The sequence below is a fragment of the Crocodylus porosus genome, unplaced genomic scaffold, assembly GCF_001723895.1.
Source record: "Crocodylus porosus isolate Cpor-Errol unplaced genomic scaffold, CroPor_comp1, whole genome shotgun sequence".
Classification (NCBI taxonomy): Eukaryota; Metazoa; Chordata; order Crocodylia; family Crocodylidae; genus Crocodylus; species Crocodylus porosus.
Window position 1 is genome coordinate 175,214,975 of NW_017728906.1, and position 16,522 is coordinate 175,231,496.

The following is a 16,522-nucleotide window of genomic DNA, read 5'->3' on the forward strand; positions in this document are numbered from 1 at the left end:
TCAAATAACTTGCTTAAAGCCACTTGTGGTTTTGACTTTTACAGGTAATTCAGTTATTCTAAATTTGTGTTGATAAAACCTCTGTATCATACTGTAATATTCTTTGTAGGTTGTGTGTACATGTGTGTAATAGAGATTCCCAGGTTTTTTGTCAGTACCATAATAAAAATGAATGATACCACTTAAGGTATTTTCATTATATTTTAAAACTGCATTCTGATAGTTGCACTAAAAAAACCCTGAAAAATATGACACATTTATTGTGTGATCTTTTAGACAATCTTGATGATTTAATCAGAAATTAACTAACTTTCACATATAAAAATCTGCTTCTTATCGATCTGTAGCATGCACTACAGCCTTTAGGAATTTAGAAAAAATTCTAAATAATCATAGTATTAATATTTGATCTTTCAGTTATGGATGTGCTAGTTTGTCTCTGTTTAGTAATGAATGGCTGCATGAAAAAAGTCCCATGGCATCTTTTCCTCCAAATGCAGTAAGGCAGAAAACTAGATTCTATTCCAGGCTCTGTCTTTGACCTCCTTCGTTAGCTTGGACTAACCTCTTCATCTTTTTCTGCTTGTTTTTTAATCTATAAAATAAAACAATGCCTTTACAAAGCAAGATATGCAAGATAAGAGCTGAATAATGCTCTTTTTTTTATTGGTAGTGCTACTCTTGCAAAATGAACCCAATTGTTGCAGCCTGGTTGGTACAATATTTTCCACAAATATGAAAGACATGCTCAAAACAGCTTTTATACTCTGTTGTCTTTTTTACCTTTTTGTAAAGGAGTGAATGTGTTCATGCCAATATTTTATAAAAAATAAAATATTGACTTAGTATTTTTTTAAAACAAAGCATGTAGAAGTTGCTTGTTTTTGCTCCTTTTAGGTCTGCAGGAAACTCAAAAGACTTTTTTCAGATGCCTTTAATGAAAAATATCTGGTATTCTTTCAAAGTAAAACCAGGCAAGAAAAAGAACAGCTCTTCAGTACATCTCCTGCAGTTGTTTTCTTTTAGCTTTAGTCGGGGCTTTGATATCTCTTGTAGTCGAGATTGAAAGAACAGCCCAGTTAGTGGCCATGTGATTCAGGAGACCCAGGTCAGCCTTGCTATTGTAGGTGGGGCATTTAACCTCTGTGTTTCATATCTATCCTGTGAAGTAGCATAAGGATAAATAGATTAAAACTTGTGAGGCATTCAGGTAGTCCAGTGATAGGGACATGTAAGTACCTTGAATTTTTCTCAGTCTTGGGACAGAGGAACCTTAATATCCACCACGAAAGTTTAAAACTAAACTTATATCATCAGCATATATACCACTGAGGATGAGAGGAAAAGTTGGCATTATATTTGCCAGTAGAACCTATATAAACCTATAAAATGATTTACTGGAGGAAAAATATTTCACTATTATTGTCTCTTTCCTGACCTAAGCAATTCTTTAAGGTATTATAGGACTTCATGGCTTAGCAGAAATATATCTTTACATTACTAGGAACCAGTAGTATTTGGGGTGGTATGGGGAACTGATACTATGTGCAGTCCACAGCTCAATTTAGTTTCACCCTTCTGTCAACACATTTAAATTCCTAATATGTATAGCAGAACTTACTTCTGTGTTGGACTGTTTTCTCCACTGCTTCAGCACTGCTTAGTGATTCAGAAGATAGGAGTAGAATTCAAGAGGATCTAGAAAAATTGGAGAATTGGGGTAGAGACAACAGGCTCATGTTCACTACAAACAAACGTAAGGTGCCTATACCTATGGAAGAATAACCAAATACATGAATGCAGAATGGGAGATAGCAATGCTGGTGTTCAGTTAGTTAAGAAGGATTTGGGGGGGTTGGTCACAAGTCATTGGTGTGATCAGCTGCAAAAAAGCATAATTGTCGGGGGCTGTATCAATAAGTGTTAGGTGTAAGACACACAAGGTAATAGTATCACTGAACTTAGTACTGCGTAGGTGTCAGCTGGAGCACTGTGTGCAGTACTGGGTTCCACATCTTGAGGATATGGAGAAGTTGGAGAGAATCCTAAGGCAGGCCACAAAGGATGAAGGGTTAGAAGGCAAGTTTCATAGATTTCATAGACATCAGGGCTGGAAGGGACCTTGGGAGATCATCGAGTCCAGCCCCCTGCCCAAAGGGCAGGAAGTCAGCTGGGGTCATAGGATCCCAGCAAGATAAGCATCCAATTTATTCTTGAGTTGTATGAGGAAAGGTTGAGAGCTACCTTTGTTTAGCTTAGAGAAAAGGTGATTAAGTGGGAACATGATAGCAGTTTTCCAATATTTGTAAGGCTGTTGTGAAGAAGAGGACAGAAAATGAAGTAATGGGTTCAAATTGTAGCAAAGCAGCTTAGATCTCAGGAAAAGCTATATTACTGTTTAGAACAATAAGGCGGTGGCATAGACTGCTCTGGGAAGTTGTCGAATCTCCTTCATTGGAGCCTTTCAAGAGGAGGCTGGGCAAGTGCTTGACAGGGATAATTTAACAGTAGCATTTTTAAATTAAGGCACCCTGCACTTGTCAGTATTGAATCCCATCCTATTCTCATTTGCCTACTCCTGTAACCTGTCCAGGTCCAGCTGTATCCTGTCCTTTCCTTCTAGCGTGCCCACCTCACCCCAAATCTTGGTGTCGTCCGCAAATTTAAACAGGATGCTTTTCACCCCCTCGTCCAAGTCACTAATAAAGAATTTGAACATTGTGGGCCCAAGGACTGAGCCCTGGGAGACTCCACTGCTCACATCTCTCCAGGTCAAATATGACCTGTCCACCACCACTGTCTGGGTACGGCCACTCGGCCAATTTGCTATCCATCTGACTGTGTAGGCATCAGTGCCACAGTCGCCTAGCTTTTTAATGAGAATGGGGTGGGAGACCGTGTCAAAGGCCTTCCTGAAGTCCAGAAAGACTACATCTACTGTGACACCTCCGTCCAATGATTTTGTGACCTGATCGTAGAAGGCAGTCAAGTTGGTCTGACGGGACCTGCCCCTAATGAAGCCATGCTGGTTACCTCTGAGCATCGGGATGTGGAGAAGCTTGAGAGAGTCCGATGACAGGCTGAGAGACATGGGACTCTTTAGCCTGGAAAAGCGGAGGCTCAGGGGTGCTCAGGGGTGATCTGATGGCCACCTATAAGTCCAGACCACCAGGGTCTGGGGGAACGTTTGTTCACCAGAGCGCCCCAAGGGATGATGAGGTCGAATGGTCTCAAACTCCTGCAAGACCGTTTCAGGCTGGACATAAGGAAGAATTTCTTTACTGTCCGAGCCCCCAAGGTCTGGAACAGTCTGCCAGCGGAGGTGGTTCAAGCACCTACATTGAACACCTTCAAGAGTAAATTGGATGCTTATCTTGCTGGGATCCTATGACCCCAGCTAACTTCCTGCCCTTTGGGCAGGGGGCTGGACTCGATGATCTCCTGAGGTCCCTTCCAGCCCTAATGTCTATGAAATCTATGAAATCATCCCTGCTGCTGGCCCTTCACAGATGTGCTCCTGGATAATCTTCTCAAAGAGCTTCCCCAGGATCAAAGTAAGATTAATGGGCCTATAGTTGCCCAGATCCTCCTTTTTTTAAAGATGGGGACTACATTGGCCCTCTTCCAGTTGTCCAGCACCTGGTCAGAGCAGCATGAGTGCTTGTAAAGCCGTGCCAGGGGCCCTATTATAACCCCTGCCAATTCCCTCAACACCCTGGGGTGGAGAGCATTTTGACCTGCTGATGTCACATTTAGTATTATTAACAACAAAGGTACAAATGATTATGTTACACATTGAAGGTTCCAACACATCCAGCACTGATATGCATCCAATATTTGTTGGATTGAGAGTTTGTCCATTCATAGACTTGCAAGTGTGCTTGGAGGTAGTGATTTTTGAAGGAGTCATGGTCTGAGGGAAACCTTGAAGAATTCTAGTGTGTCATTTGTCACCATGTACGTGCATGAGCAGTGGACAAACTATCAGAAGGCAAGGAAATATTGTGGATAGAGGTACAATATAAGAGCTCCGTGGAGGAAGAGTGGGGAGGAGACAGATGAGCTGAAACCAATAAGGGGCAGGAGTAGGGTGGTGAATAAGAAAAGACAATAGACTAAAAATGGTTCCCTGGCTCTAGGCAAGCTAGTTTAGGTTAGATCTCATGTCAGGCCAGGATGCAGGAAGGAACCCTTTTATGTTGTACAGCTAAGTTTTTAGATGGGTGTAACGATCTTCATTGATGTCTGAATCTGTTACATGGACTGTTGACAGTCCAATTATTTTGCTCTTTGAGACATCCTAAATTAAATATTTAATGTATGATTGCCTGCCGTCTCTTTCCTGATCTCTTACAGCTCTCAGTTCCATGAAACAGCTGTAACATGACAGTCATGATCAGGGATGCTAGTTTCCTGTGTTTAAAAATTGCAAATTCTCTGATAAAATAGCAACTTCTCTGATTAAAACCCCCCAAATCTGCATTTTTCCCAGATTAAAATAAAACACCACTATATAGATAGGTACACTTGAACACAATATTTTATTGGTATATTTACAATTTTAAAGCAGTTTGGAATCCTACCAGTGCCTCAATCACTATAATAAAATATTTTCTAAATAGCTATAAATTTTGGCATTTGCTTTTATCATAGAAAATCAGACCTCCCCCTGCCCCCTTTACTCACTGGGATGTGGGTCTAGCTGTGGCTGTCTGAGCTGCACCCCCCCCTTTGTGGTGCTGAGCAGCTCTGATATGCTGCTGCCCTACCCATGCCATTGCCCCTCACTCCTGACCCCTCCAGCCCTGCTGATGCCCCTCACTCCCCAACCACAGCCCCCTGAGCCCTGCTGGTGCCTTCTCTTCCCACCTGCAGTCCCCTGCCCCCCCCCCAGTCCTGCCAGAGGGGGCCCCCAAGTGCCAGGGCTATGCCCCGGTCTGCCCTGCTGTGATGAGTCCTGCCCGCTCGGCTGTGGAGGCCCTGGGGAGTGGGCAGAGCAGAGAGCCCAAGCTCGCAGTGGGCAGCCTGCAGCTGTGCACAGATCTGGGGGGCATGTGCCCCCTCTGTGTCCCCCTAGGAGTGCATGCAGCGGCAAGGAATCAGCCCCCCTGCCCTCTGGATGAGCTGCCCACAGCTCCATCCTGGTCTCTGCCCGGGCTCTGCAGCCGCGCAATCTGGCCCTGGGCCCCAAGCACCACAGGGCCTAGGCAGCAACCCCAGCTCCAGCACATGGTGCCCCTTGCTGATCGCCTACCTCCCACTCCCACTCCCCCAGCCTCTTGCAGGCTGGAACTCTGCCCACCTGCAAGGGGAAAGCCATCACTTCCTGTATTTTTATCTTTTAAAGAAAAAAAGGTTTAGAAAAACTCCCATCTTTTCCTGAAGGGGAGATTTATGAAAGGTCTAACTTCTGTGACTGCAGAAGAGTATTACTGGATTTGCCTTGGTAGTAGTTACGTTGCTAAAGTTTATCTGAGGGCTGACACAAGGTGACAGTATCTGTGAGGAAATTGTTTAAGAAACTAGACTAGGAAGCTTCTACTGTTACTGACAGTGTACAATGATGAGGTTGTGGTAGTCCTTCAGGACTTTCAAAGTAAACATCATTATGTTTTCAGAAGGCAACCAAAATGTGACTTTGTGAAGAGAATTAGCTAATTAGTATGTGTAGAATATTCTGTAATCACGAGAGAGGATTTATCCAACTATATTTTTGGATAACATTTCTGTCTTCCTCTCTCACTTCAACTCTGTTGTACAGAAGGATACATCACTTGAATGTCAGGAAATATTTCCAGGGTGCAAAGGCAGAACTGTTAATGTCTTGCTGCAGATTCAGAGGCACAAATTCAAGGCTTGTTCTGGATTCATGTCAAGGAGAAACATTTGAAGGTGGTGGAAGGAAATGAGACAGGGGGAGGAGCATCTTGCTGTTTATAGCTAACAAACTAATTGATATTGTGTTGACAAACTAATGATATTGTGACCCATCCTTAATTCAAACCTGTTGCCTGCAACTGCTGCATCTCATTTCAAATCTCAGATGAAAATGGATGATTCAGTCAAGTGCCTGTTGATCTTTGCTATTTTGGGGGTTATTTTTTTTTTAATTTGAAGATGTTCAAAGTAACTTCAGGTTTTGGTACTCCAAGTAGTTACACTGAGGAAGTCTGTTATAGGCAGAAAAAAGTTCTACCTATTTTGGGCTTTTTGTAGCATCCATATCCATGTTATCTAAGCAAAATATTGAACAGATGGACATAGAGAGTTCTAGGAATTTAAAGAAAACCTACAATTAAAGTGTAAGGAATAACTTAAGAGTCCTCGCCTCCCGTTCCCCCTTCCCTTTGTTTCTTACTGTTCATCTGATTTTTAGTATTCTTGGTTTGGGACCATAAAATATGCTTTTTCTTTGGGACATCTTTAAGAAAGGGAAGAAGGATGATCCAAGGAACTACAGACCAGTCTGTCTACCATCAGTTCTTGTAAAGGCTCTGGAGCCGGTCCTCAAGAAATCCATTTCTAAGTATTTGGAGGATAAGAAGATGATTAGAAACAGTCAGCATGGATTCACCAAGGGCAAGTCATGCCTGACCAACCTGATTTACCTTCTATGATGAGATCATTGACTCTGTGGATGCAGGGAGATAAGTGGATGTAATATACCTTGCCTTCAGCAAGGCTTTTGATATGGTCTCCTACAACATTCTTGCAGGCAGGCTGAGGAAGTATAGGTTGGATGAATGGACTGTAAGGTGGATAGAAAACTGGCTGGATTGTCAGACTCAAATGGTTAGAATCAATGGATCTATGTCTAGTTGACAGCTGGTATCACATGGAGTGCCCCAGGGGTCGGTCCTAGGGCTGGTTTTGTTCAATATCTTCATCAACATCCTGGAAGATGGGATGGAATCTGCATCAGGTTTGCAGATGACACCATGTTTGGGGAAGTAGTAGATATGGTGAAGGGTAGGGCTAGGGTTCAGAGAGACCTCGACAGATTGGAGGATTGGACCAAAAGAAATTCCGTGAGATTCAATTAAGGACAAGTGCAAACTCCTGCACTTAGGCTGGACACCGGTACAGGCTGGGGACTGACTGGTTAAGCAGCAGGTCTGCAGAAAAAGACCTAGGGATTACAGTGGACAATAAGCTGAATATGAGCCAACAGTGTGCCTTTATTGTGAAGAAGGCTAACAGCATACTGGGCTGCATTAATAGGAGCATTGCCAGCAAATTGAAGGAGGTGATTCTTCCTCTTTAGTTAGCACTGGTGAGGCCACATCTGGAGTACTGTGTTCAGTTTTGGGCCCCCACTACAGAAAGGGTGCAGACAAGTTGGAGAGAGTCCAGCAGAGGGCATGACAAATGGTTAAGGGCCTGGGGTACGTGACTTCTGATGAGAGGCTGAGGGAACTGGTTTATTTATTTTGGAGAGGAGAAGACTGAGGGGGGATTTAATAGAAGCCTTTGGTCACCTGCATGGTGGTTCCAAAGAGGACAGAGCTAGACTGGTTTCAGTGGTGGCAGGAGCAATGGTCTCAAGTTGGAGCAAGAGAAGTTTAGATTAGATATTGGGAAAGCTTTTCTTGAGGGGGGTAGCAAAGTACCAGAACCAGTTACCTGGAGAGGTGGTGGAATCTCCATCCTTGGAGGTTTTTAAGACCTGGATAGACAGCACCTTGGGTGGGATGATCTAGTTGGGGATGATCCCGCTTTTTCCAACCCTTATTTTCTATGATTCTATGTCACAAAAAAGAGTAAAAACGCTTTCAGGAAGTAAACTTGCTGAATAACGTTAGAACCTTTTTTCTTCCTGATTCTACTGAATTGAAACTTGTAACAAATTACTCATGTATTTGTCTCCCGTAGTGCAGGCAGGTGGTTTGTTTTTTTTAACCCCCCCCCCCCACACACACACTTAGTTTAATTAAGATTATAACTTTTTAAATGAACTGTTATTTGTGTTTCCCACATCTCATCATCTAGATATGGGGAGCAGTTTAATTTGGTTACACTGGCCTGATGGTTTACTTCTGCACTGGATATCATTTTTGGCTGACTTGCTCATTTTTCTTAAATGTTAACAACGCTGGTTAAGGACATTTTGTTAATTAGTGTGTTTGAACAGTGCTTTAAAATTTAAAAAAAAATCATTAAGTATACTATTTAAAACAGTAAATAAGACAGTGTAGTAGAGATGCTGTCATGTTTCAGTATGGAACCTTATTTTTAATTTGCTTTCATTTCCACTGTACCTTTTGTAGTCTGGTATCAGATTAGCTCTGTATTCACTTTCCCTAGTCCTGCAGATTACTTGAAAAAATATAATGAAGCATTAAATTTAGCAAGTCTCACCAGAGTCCCTGCCTATTTCCTTTATTAGATCAGAGGGTATTTTCATGGTGTACCATGGAAATCCTTTTGGAATAAAAGGAAAAAATGACCAAGTATATTTGACATCCACATTGTTAAAACAAATCCAATTGTTATAGTCAGGATCCTATTAGTTTCAGAAGAAAATTCTGATTCTTCATTGTTTACAGTCTACAAATGTCCAGTTGCCTGGTTTCTTTGCATTCTGTAATTATCAATTTTAGATATTTTCTTCTTTTTAAGCAATATACTTGCTTAAACTCATCTTAATTTTCCTTTGGTGTGTTCATTTATTAGCTCAGACTCTTGCTGAAACGGCAGAAGTCCATTAAATACCATATTGTATGCAGTTACTATTAGAATGTTTTCTCCAGAGTCTATCTGGTATGATAATGCGTTAATTGCTTTTATTTATCGTCAAATGTGTATCATTTTTCTTGGTCTAGTCCAGTGAAGGGCGGGGAGGGTCTCCAAAGTTTCATTGTAAAGACTCTAGTGGATAGTTGGAAATTCAGGGTGGGGGAGCTAGCATTGAAGATAAGGAAAAACATTTCAGTGTTCTACTGTGCCTTCATTAAAATAAATAGCTGAAGAAAGATGGTGGTTAAGGTGTAACACTGAAAGCCTGGTGATCTGAATAATATTCTAGTTGTCACATTGACTGTCTGTCTGGAAGAACTAGATGTCTGGAAGGGAAGGTCCTACAATATGAAAAGTCCTTTAAAAATATTAATGATTTTATCCTGCCTAGTCCCTTATCTCCTGGGAAAAGGAGACAGGAATCAGTAAATATTTTGAAAGGGTAAAAATTGCATTTTTATGCTAGCAATATAAAAAAAACAAACCACCCATGTTGTTTTATGAATTAAGGGCCAATAGTTGTCTTCCTGAGCTCTTTGCTATGTTTATATTGTGCTATAGTTTGTACTGAGGACAGTGTGGAGAGTTGGAGTCCCCATTCCAGTCTTTACACACATCATACTACTTGTTTTAGATTCTAAACATCCCCCCTTGGGATTTTCTTTCTTCTGTTCTTCAAATGGTATATGTGAGCATTTTCCTAAGCTTCCTTTTCAGGTGACTATTTCTAAATTACTGTCTTGAAAAGCCTTTTGTATTTTGATCATTTGAACCTCTAATCTTAGGAAATAACAAGCTTCTGTCTCCTGTACTGGAGCTTCTGACACTCACCTGGTCTGGCTGCCAGGATACATGAGCAGAGTAGCTTTAAATCTCCTGGTAGGATTCTAGAATATGGTGGCCTGTCACAGTGGACTCTTTGCACTTGTCCTTCCTGCACTTATTGTTCCTGCTGCACTCATAGTATTGGGGAGAGAAATCAAGACAAGTTAATGCTTAACTCTAATACTTGTAATTAAAATCAATATGCTAAAAATAATTGACAGAGTGAAACACCTGTCCTTTCCTGGCATTTATTTTGCTACCCAGTAATAGAAATAATCTTTCAAACTTGTGAAGCCATTTCACTTCTGAAATTATTGCTTCTATTGCTGTCCAATCTCAGTGTTTGTTTGCTTTGAGTTCCTGTATATTGCCTGTGTTAATTTTTACCTATGGTAGCTGTTGATAAAATGTTCAGTCTTTGTTTAAATCAGTGGTGACGCAAGAGACTTGTGAAAGTTTACTTGCCTTTGAACGGAATGCATGTGAGTATTTCAGAATCTGTATAGTTTTACAGTTTTCCAAAAATATGCCTCTACCATTTTGGGAGGCTTGCCTCTAACATTGAGTAGGTGGTTCATGGTTTTATTCCTGTTAAACAGCTGTCAGATGAAGGCATTTTTATCTTGGCGTAGATTTGAATAAGTGAGCTAGAGTTAAAAAGCTATCAATTTATCTTAACCCTGTATATTGATAACTTGATTCCTAATTCACTTAGCTCTTAGCTTTGTATTTCATAATTTGTTTTATTCCTGTTTCTGCAAACTTTAATTCTATCTACAGAAACAAAAGCAGTCTGTGTAATAGCTTTCAATTAGAGCTTTGTAATTTAATCTTGTCCCAGCAGTGAATTACTGTTTTAGATTTTAATTCAAATAACTGTTTTTAAGGCTTCTTGGGTGTAGGTTGTCGCTGTGTTGGTCTAAGGACTATTTGAGTTAGTCTAATAAAAGATATCAGATTTACCCAAAGAACCTTGTCTGTTTAAGGTATTTTTAAATATGTAGAATAATAGAAAAGTAGAATTGGAAGCCATCTCAGAAGGTCATCTAGTCCAGTCTGATGCTCAAGGCAGAATCATCCCTGTTTAAACCACCCTAGACAAACATGTAACCGGCACATAAACATTTCCAAGAATGGAGATATCTCAGTCTCTCCGAGTAGCCTGTTCTAATGTTTATCAAAATGACTTCCAGTTAGGTAAGAACTCAATGTTGAGTGCACTTGGCTTTTACAGGGTGAGTTCTATAAACCTTAAGTTTATGGAAGATTTCACTTTGGCCAGATAATTTCTGGTTTTAATTCTGTAAAGGGTATTTAGTTGTTCTTCAGCGGTGAAGGTACAGGGGATGAGGCAAGGTATGGGGGAGGGAGCCGTGGAAGTGACTGGTGAGGGGGAGCAAATGGCATGGGGATAAGGTACAGGAGGGAAGGGTCTGGGGTCAGGCTGCCACTTGCCTCCCCACCACTTGCCCTCCAGCTGTTGCTTTCCCTGCCACAGCACTGGGCAGGGGGAAGACAAATTTAAGATGGCCCTCCAATAATTAGATGATTTACATGGAAAATTGTAAGAAATTTATAATTTTTCATGTATTGAATCTGATTTTTGGGGGATCATCTTCAGTTCATCCTAATCTAGGATTTAGGTAGCTATGGTTCTTTTCATTTATTGCTTCACAATGATACTTTAACATGCTTATCGCAAAATAAGAAGTACACATGAAATTTGAATTATGGTGCAATAAAAATCAGGAAACCCAAGCAAACAAAGAAGTGTGGAAACAACATAATAGCATGGAGCAGGGAAGACTCATTTCTTGGCAGAAGCTTGAAAACAATGTTCATATTGTTCTCTGTTGTAAGAAGGTTTGGTAATTCTTCAGCTCAATGGAATATTCACGTTTCAAATAGTTGTTCTAGCTTCACGTGATGTCTTCTGTATTTTTACACTTACACTGAAGAAGCCTTAGAACTGGTAGGTGAGCAGCTGAGAATTCCTGTGGCATGAGGAAATCCTGAGGGTTGTAAGGTTGATTCTACCGGTGTTACATCTTCCCTGTCCATCACCCATAATGTGCTGGGAGTATAACCTAGAATATTCAACAGTGCCCCTAGCATAATAGCTTCTGGAGGAAATCTCTTTTAACTTGAAGGTGTTGCACTTTTTATCAACCAGTAGTTCTCCTTTATCACACACAGACTATCCTTCTAGAGCCAGCCAAGTTTTCTCCTAATTTTTCACATTCTTTTGTGTTTACTCTTTGATCGCTTTTTTCCCACTCCCCTATTTTCTGTCAGTTGTAGGCAGTAATTAAAGAGAACAGTGCTGAACTTGCTTTCATGTGGCCTGTGACCCTTGTGTGTGCAATCTTGTGGCTTTGTTGCTTTACTGCCCAAATAGAAATTTATTTCCAGCTTTTGTTTCAGGCAGGCAGAATCCAGATTCAGTCTTTCTTATGGAAAAAGTAAGCTCTTTGCTCCTTTTATTGTTTGCAAAATGTAATGGAAAATGAGTGCATAGAAGATAGGGAATCAGATAAAATTTTTTCCCCTTGGAAAAATTTGCTTCCTTTGTGCCCTTTTCTGTTCATGACAAAAGTGGTGAAACCATGTTTTGACTTGGAAAAACAACTTTTCCTAAAATAATAATATAATAATAATTTTCAAGTCCCAAGATTCTTCTTCCTTTTTAATATAAGTCTGTAGAACTGTAATAAAATGCAGCAAGAACAGAGTTAAAATTTTCAGAGCTCATTTTTGTTTTGGAAATGTGTATGTGTGTGTTGGGGGGGTGTTGAGAAGTAGGGAGGAGTACATGGGGGAATATGTGGAAAAAGTCAAATGTGTAACTACTAAATGAAGTAAAGTTTTAAAGAGTTTCGAATTCCCTAATTCAGCTCCAACCATTTAGCAATAGAGGTGCTTTCTTAACATACTCTTCAGGAGCTGTTGGACTATATAGAGTAAAAATATGATTAGTATTCAAGGGAACCTAAAAGGAAAATAAAGACCAGTACTTTTTATGACTCAGTTTCACCTGAAATAGCTGCTTACTTAGACTATAAAATAAGGGCCTGGAACATCCAGGAGCACACCCTGGCATTTTGGAGAGGATGCTATGTTGCTGTGTTCAGGAGACTTCATTTCAATTTCCTGGCCCCCGTTTGGGTCAAGAATTACAATGACTGTGATTAACAAGTTGCTGGATTTGAACATGTCAGGCAAAAATCATTCCAAAGAACATTTAGTCTTCAAGGAAAAGAGGAAATGAATTAAGCAGTAGAGTCAGCTCAAGTAAATAGATCAGCGGTCCACGGTGACAGCTTTATAAGCCTGTTGAATCTTTATGATTTCCCCCTGAATTCTAGTCATGCAGATGTTAAAGAATCCATGCTCAAAGTGTTTGGTAGGTTTGCTTAACGTTTTTTGTAATAAGAGGTAGTGTGTCCTTTTAATCCATCCTGTTTTGGTCTGTTTAGAACCAAGGCTTTCTTTTACAGGACCAGTGATATGGTTGGGAGAAATGTTACACAGCATTTGGATACTAGCAAAAAAGGCATTTATGCCCAAAATTCATCTAACACCTCTCCCAACTAGGAGAGAGAAAAGATAACACCAAAACAAACACACAAAAACCCCTTGCTTCTCGCACATTCTCTGACCCCACACCTGCTGCATCTGTTTACATCTTTCATCTGAATAAAGACTTTTTATTTTTAGTGAGGTTACTAAGTTGTAGTATGAGCAAGCATGTTGATCAGTCTAGACTAGTACCATTTATTCAACAGCTCCAAGATAATAGAAGTCATAGAAAATGAGGGTTGGAAGGGACCTCAGGAGGTCATCTAGTCCAACTGTCTGCTCAATGCAGGACCATCCCCAACTAGGTCTTCCCAGCCAAAGCTTTCTAGCCAGGTCTTGAAAAGCTCCAAGGATGAAGATTACACAACCTCTCTGGGTAACTACAAAATACTTCCCATTACCACAGATCTATTATTAAAGCTACAGTAGTCAGTATTTCAATATATAGTACTTACTATAGTAAGGCACTTGCTGGATTTCTTTGGTTCTTGAAATATACTTATATGAAGAACATGCAAAATTCTGCTGTGCTTCTGAAGAAAAAGGTGAAACTGCAGATGGTTATGGTCATAGCTAGAAACAACCTGAATTTAGTCTAGAAGGATTGCAGATTAGCATGATGCCATGTCACAGCATCATTTTTTAAAATAGAGGATCAGAGACTGACCAAGGGAGTTGCTGTATTTATTATGTTTGATCATCAACCCAATAAATCATCTGTTTGATTAGTTAGGACAACTTTTATTTTCCTTTTTAAGAAAGCTTACCTCTCCCTTTCTTTTTTCATCTACACATAAGTTGTTTTGTATTATTTTTACATAGCTAGTTCTGGATAACTGGCAGTTTTTCAGTTTTAAAGGTTTGGGGTACAGGGCTTCTAGCTTTAAAACTGTTTTGATAAATCATATATATTTTAATATAGAGTCCTTAGATTCTGAGATATTAACACTTTTTATATTAATAGTACTTCCCAGTTTAAAAAATAAAAGGAAACAAGTAAACAGGTTTGTGAGAAACATTGTAATATTGAAATAAATCTTTACAGTCAAGGTTAGCTAATTATACTTTTAAAATGAGAATTCGTATGTGATACGAAAGGCCCACTGGAAAATAGGAAGAAATAGACTGGTTCCATGAATAACAGACGATTAAGGCATAATTTTAAGAAATAAGTTATATATGAATGGCAAAATCCTAGACTTTTGGTTTAAATCACGTGTACATTCAAACAGATGTATACAGAGCTTTTGTTTACAGGAGAAAAAAGGGTTTATATGCAGCTAAGTTAATTCTTAAGGTGATGCAAAATATTTTTACTTAAGGTTGTAAATATATTGTCAACTAAATAGAATTGGTTATATAAAAGAGGTAATACATACTGCCATCAGAACTATTATGTGGTTAATTCATGTAAATTATTGGAATTTGCACTCTAAGTTATTTGAAAAACATTGAGGCATCCATTTAAGTTTCTATGGAAACTGCACTAAAACCTGTTAAAGATCCTGTGGGATATTACTGACTTTCAGACTTTCAGCCATCACTCTGTGGGAAATCCCATGCTTTGACAGCTTTCTCTTTATAGCCTGGTCATTTAACTAATTTTTACAGTTTATGGCTTAATGACTTAAAAGCTTTTAATTTTTTTAGAATGAATCAGATTATGTGCATGTAAATAGGTGTGTGTGTGTGTGTAGTAAGAGACTATCTTTTATCATCGATTTTATTCAGGGGTTTGCTACCCCCATTTCACTTAGCAAGGGGTAGGAGCAGACATATGAAACAGTACTGTAGAGTAGCTGATGTATGCTAACTCTTGCATCTTCTTTCTAAGATGTTGTAATTTATTCATTTGTCCACACCCAAAGTAAAGAATATGAGACTGTTCTAAATTCTTCTGTCCATTTGTACATACATTTTTCTTGTCTTTTTGCAGCTTAGTGAAAAAACTGATAGAGAGTACTACACTCTGGATGACATGTTTGTTTCCAAAGCAGCTAAGGGAGAGCGTAGTGGGGAAGAGGAGGCAAGACAAAGAAGAAAAGCAATCTATGAACATCAGCAGCTTGCTGCATGTATGGAGAAGTGTCCATATTGCTTTGACAGCACTGAACTTCCTAAGCATCTTATTGTTGCAATTGGTAGCAAGGTAAGAAAAAAGAAATTTCCCATGAAAAAGAGAAAAATAAAGGAAGGCAAGTTAGTGCTAAAATTCCTGAGATTAAAAAGAAAACTGCTTTTTTGGCATGATTTATTGACTTGCATATTATTTCCCTGGCCCTTTCAGTTAAACCGGAGAAAACTTCCTCTAAGGGAAGATGAAAAGATATGAATCTGTTCCTGAATGATTAAATTAATCTTCAGTACTAGAAATGTGTAGATGACCTTGGAGGCTCTGGAACAACATCAAGGACAGAGGACTGATGATGACATAGGTGAACACATAGATTACAGAGGGTAGATGAATGTGCAGAAAACCAAATTGGGTTCAGTTTGACTCCGTAAGAATTAAAAAGATGGTACAGAATAGAAAGCAATTAGAACTTGTTAAGTAGCATCATGTAGTCTCACAAGATGAAACGTGGCTGAGTGGAGAGCATTCAGAAAACTGAAAAGTTCTCATGAATGATAAGAGCTACCTGTATTTAAAAAAAAAAAAAAAAAAAAGATTTGAAGCTAATTTGATGAGAGAGATTATGAGGGGAAACTTTTTTGCCCAAGTGTAGATTAACATTAAAGGAAGATTGGTGGCATTATCGCTACATCTAGTTCTTTGGCATTTTTGCTGAGGATGAGAACAACTTAATTTGCAGTAGGAGTTCTAGAGGGGCTCCATAGGCAGAAGCTGTCAGTGAGCTGAATCTAGATGTCGTTTTGGTGTACTACGGCACTGTAACTAAGAATAATGGGAGGGTGACCAGGGCAGCAACCCTGATTGCCAACTTTGGGGGAAAACAGGGGTGCAAAAAGAACAGCTGCTGCATCCGGGAGTTGCTGCCACTCTATTATGTGCAGAAAAAACAGCTGATCAGCTGATTGGCAGTGCCAGCCCTGAGACTGTACAACAGTCTCTGATGCTGCCACATGTTCAATTTAAGGTGCAGTGGAGGGCAGCCACAAAAGTGTTATATATTTTGTGCAGCAGTGCACTGATAGAGATGTTGGGGGCCAATAGTGAGAGCTGATATTTAAGGAGGCATATCAGTCAATAATACTCCAATTTCCAATACAGCTGCCTTCAGTTGGTAAGTCCGGTGTGGTGTAAGGGGCATGTGAGGGGCAGATCAATTCTCCACCCCCCTTGCGGAGAGGGAGGGGGCAGGGGCAGGCACTGCCCAGGTGGGGTGGAGGGGGGAGGCCAGAGCTGTGGTTCATGGTGGGG

The 16,522-nt window shown here is 40.0% G+C and overlaps 1 protein-coding gene across 1 annotated transcript in view; it reads left to right on the forward strand.

Annotated features, from left to right (window-relative positions):
- The window catches only part of CWF19L2 (CWF19-like 2, cell cycle control (S. pombe)), a 71,410-nt gene that overhangs the window by 21,213 nt on the left and 33,675 nt on the right, over positions 1–16,522 (forward strand). The window contains exon 4 of the mRNA XM_019528529.1: positions 15,077–15,289. Within this exon, the coding sequence (XP_019384074.1) occupies positions 15,077–15,289 (213 nt within the window). The remainder of the gene's footprint in view (positions 1–15,076; positions 15,290–16,522) is intronic.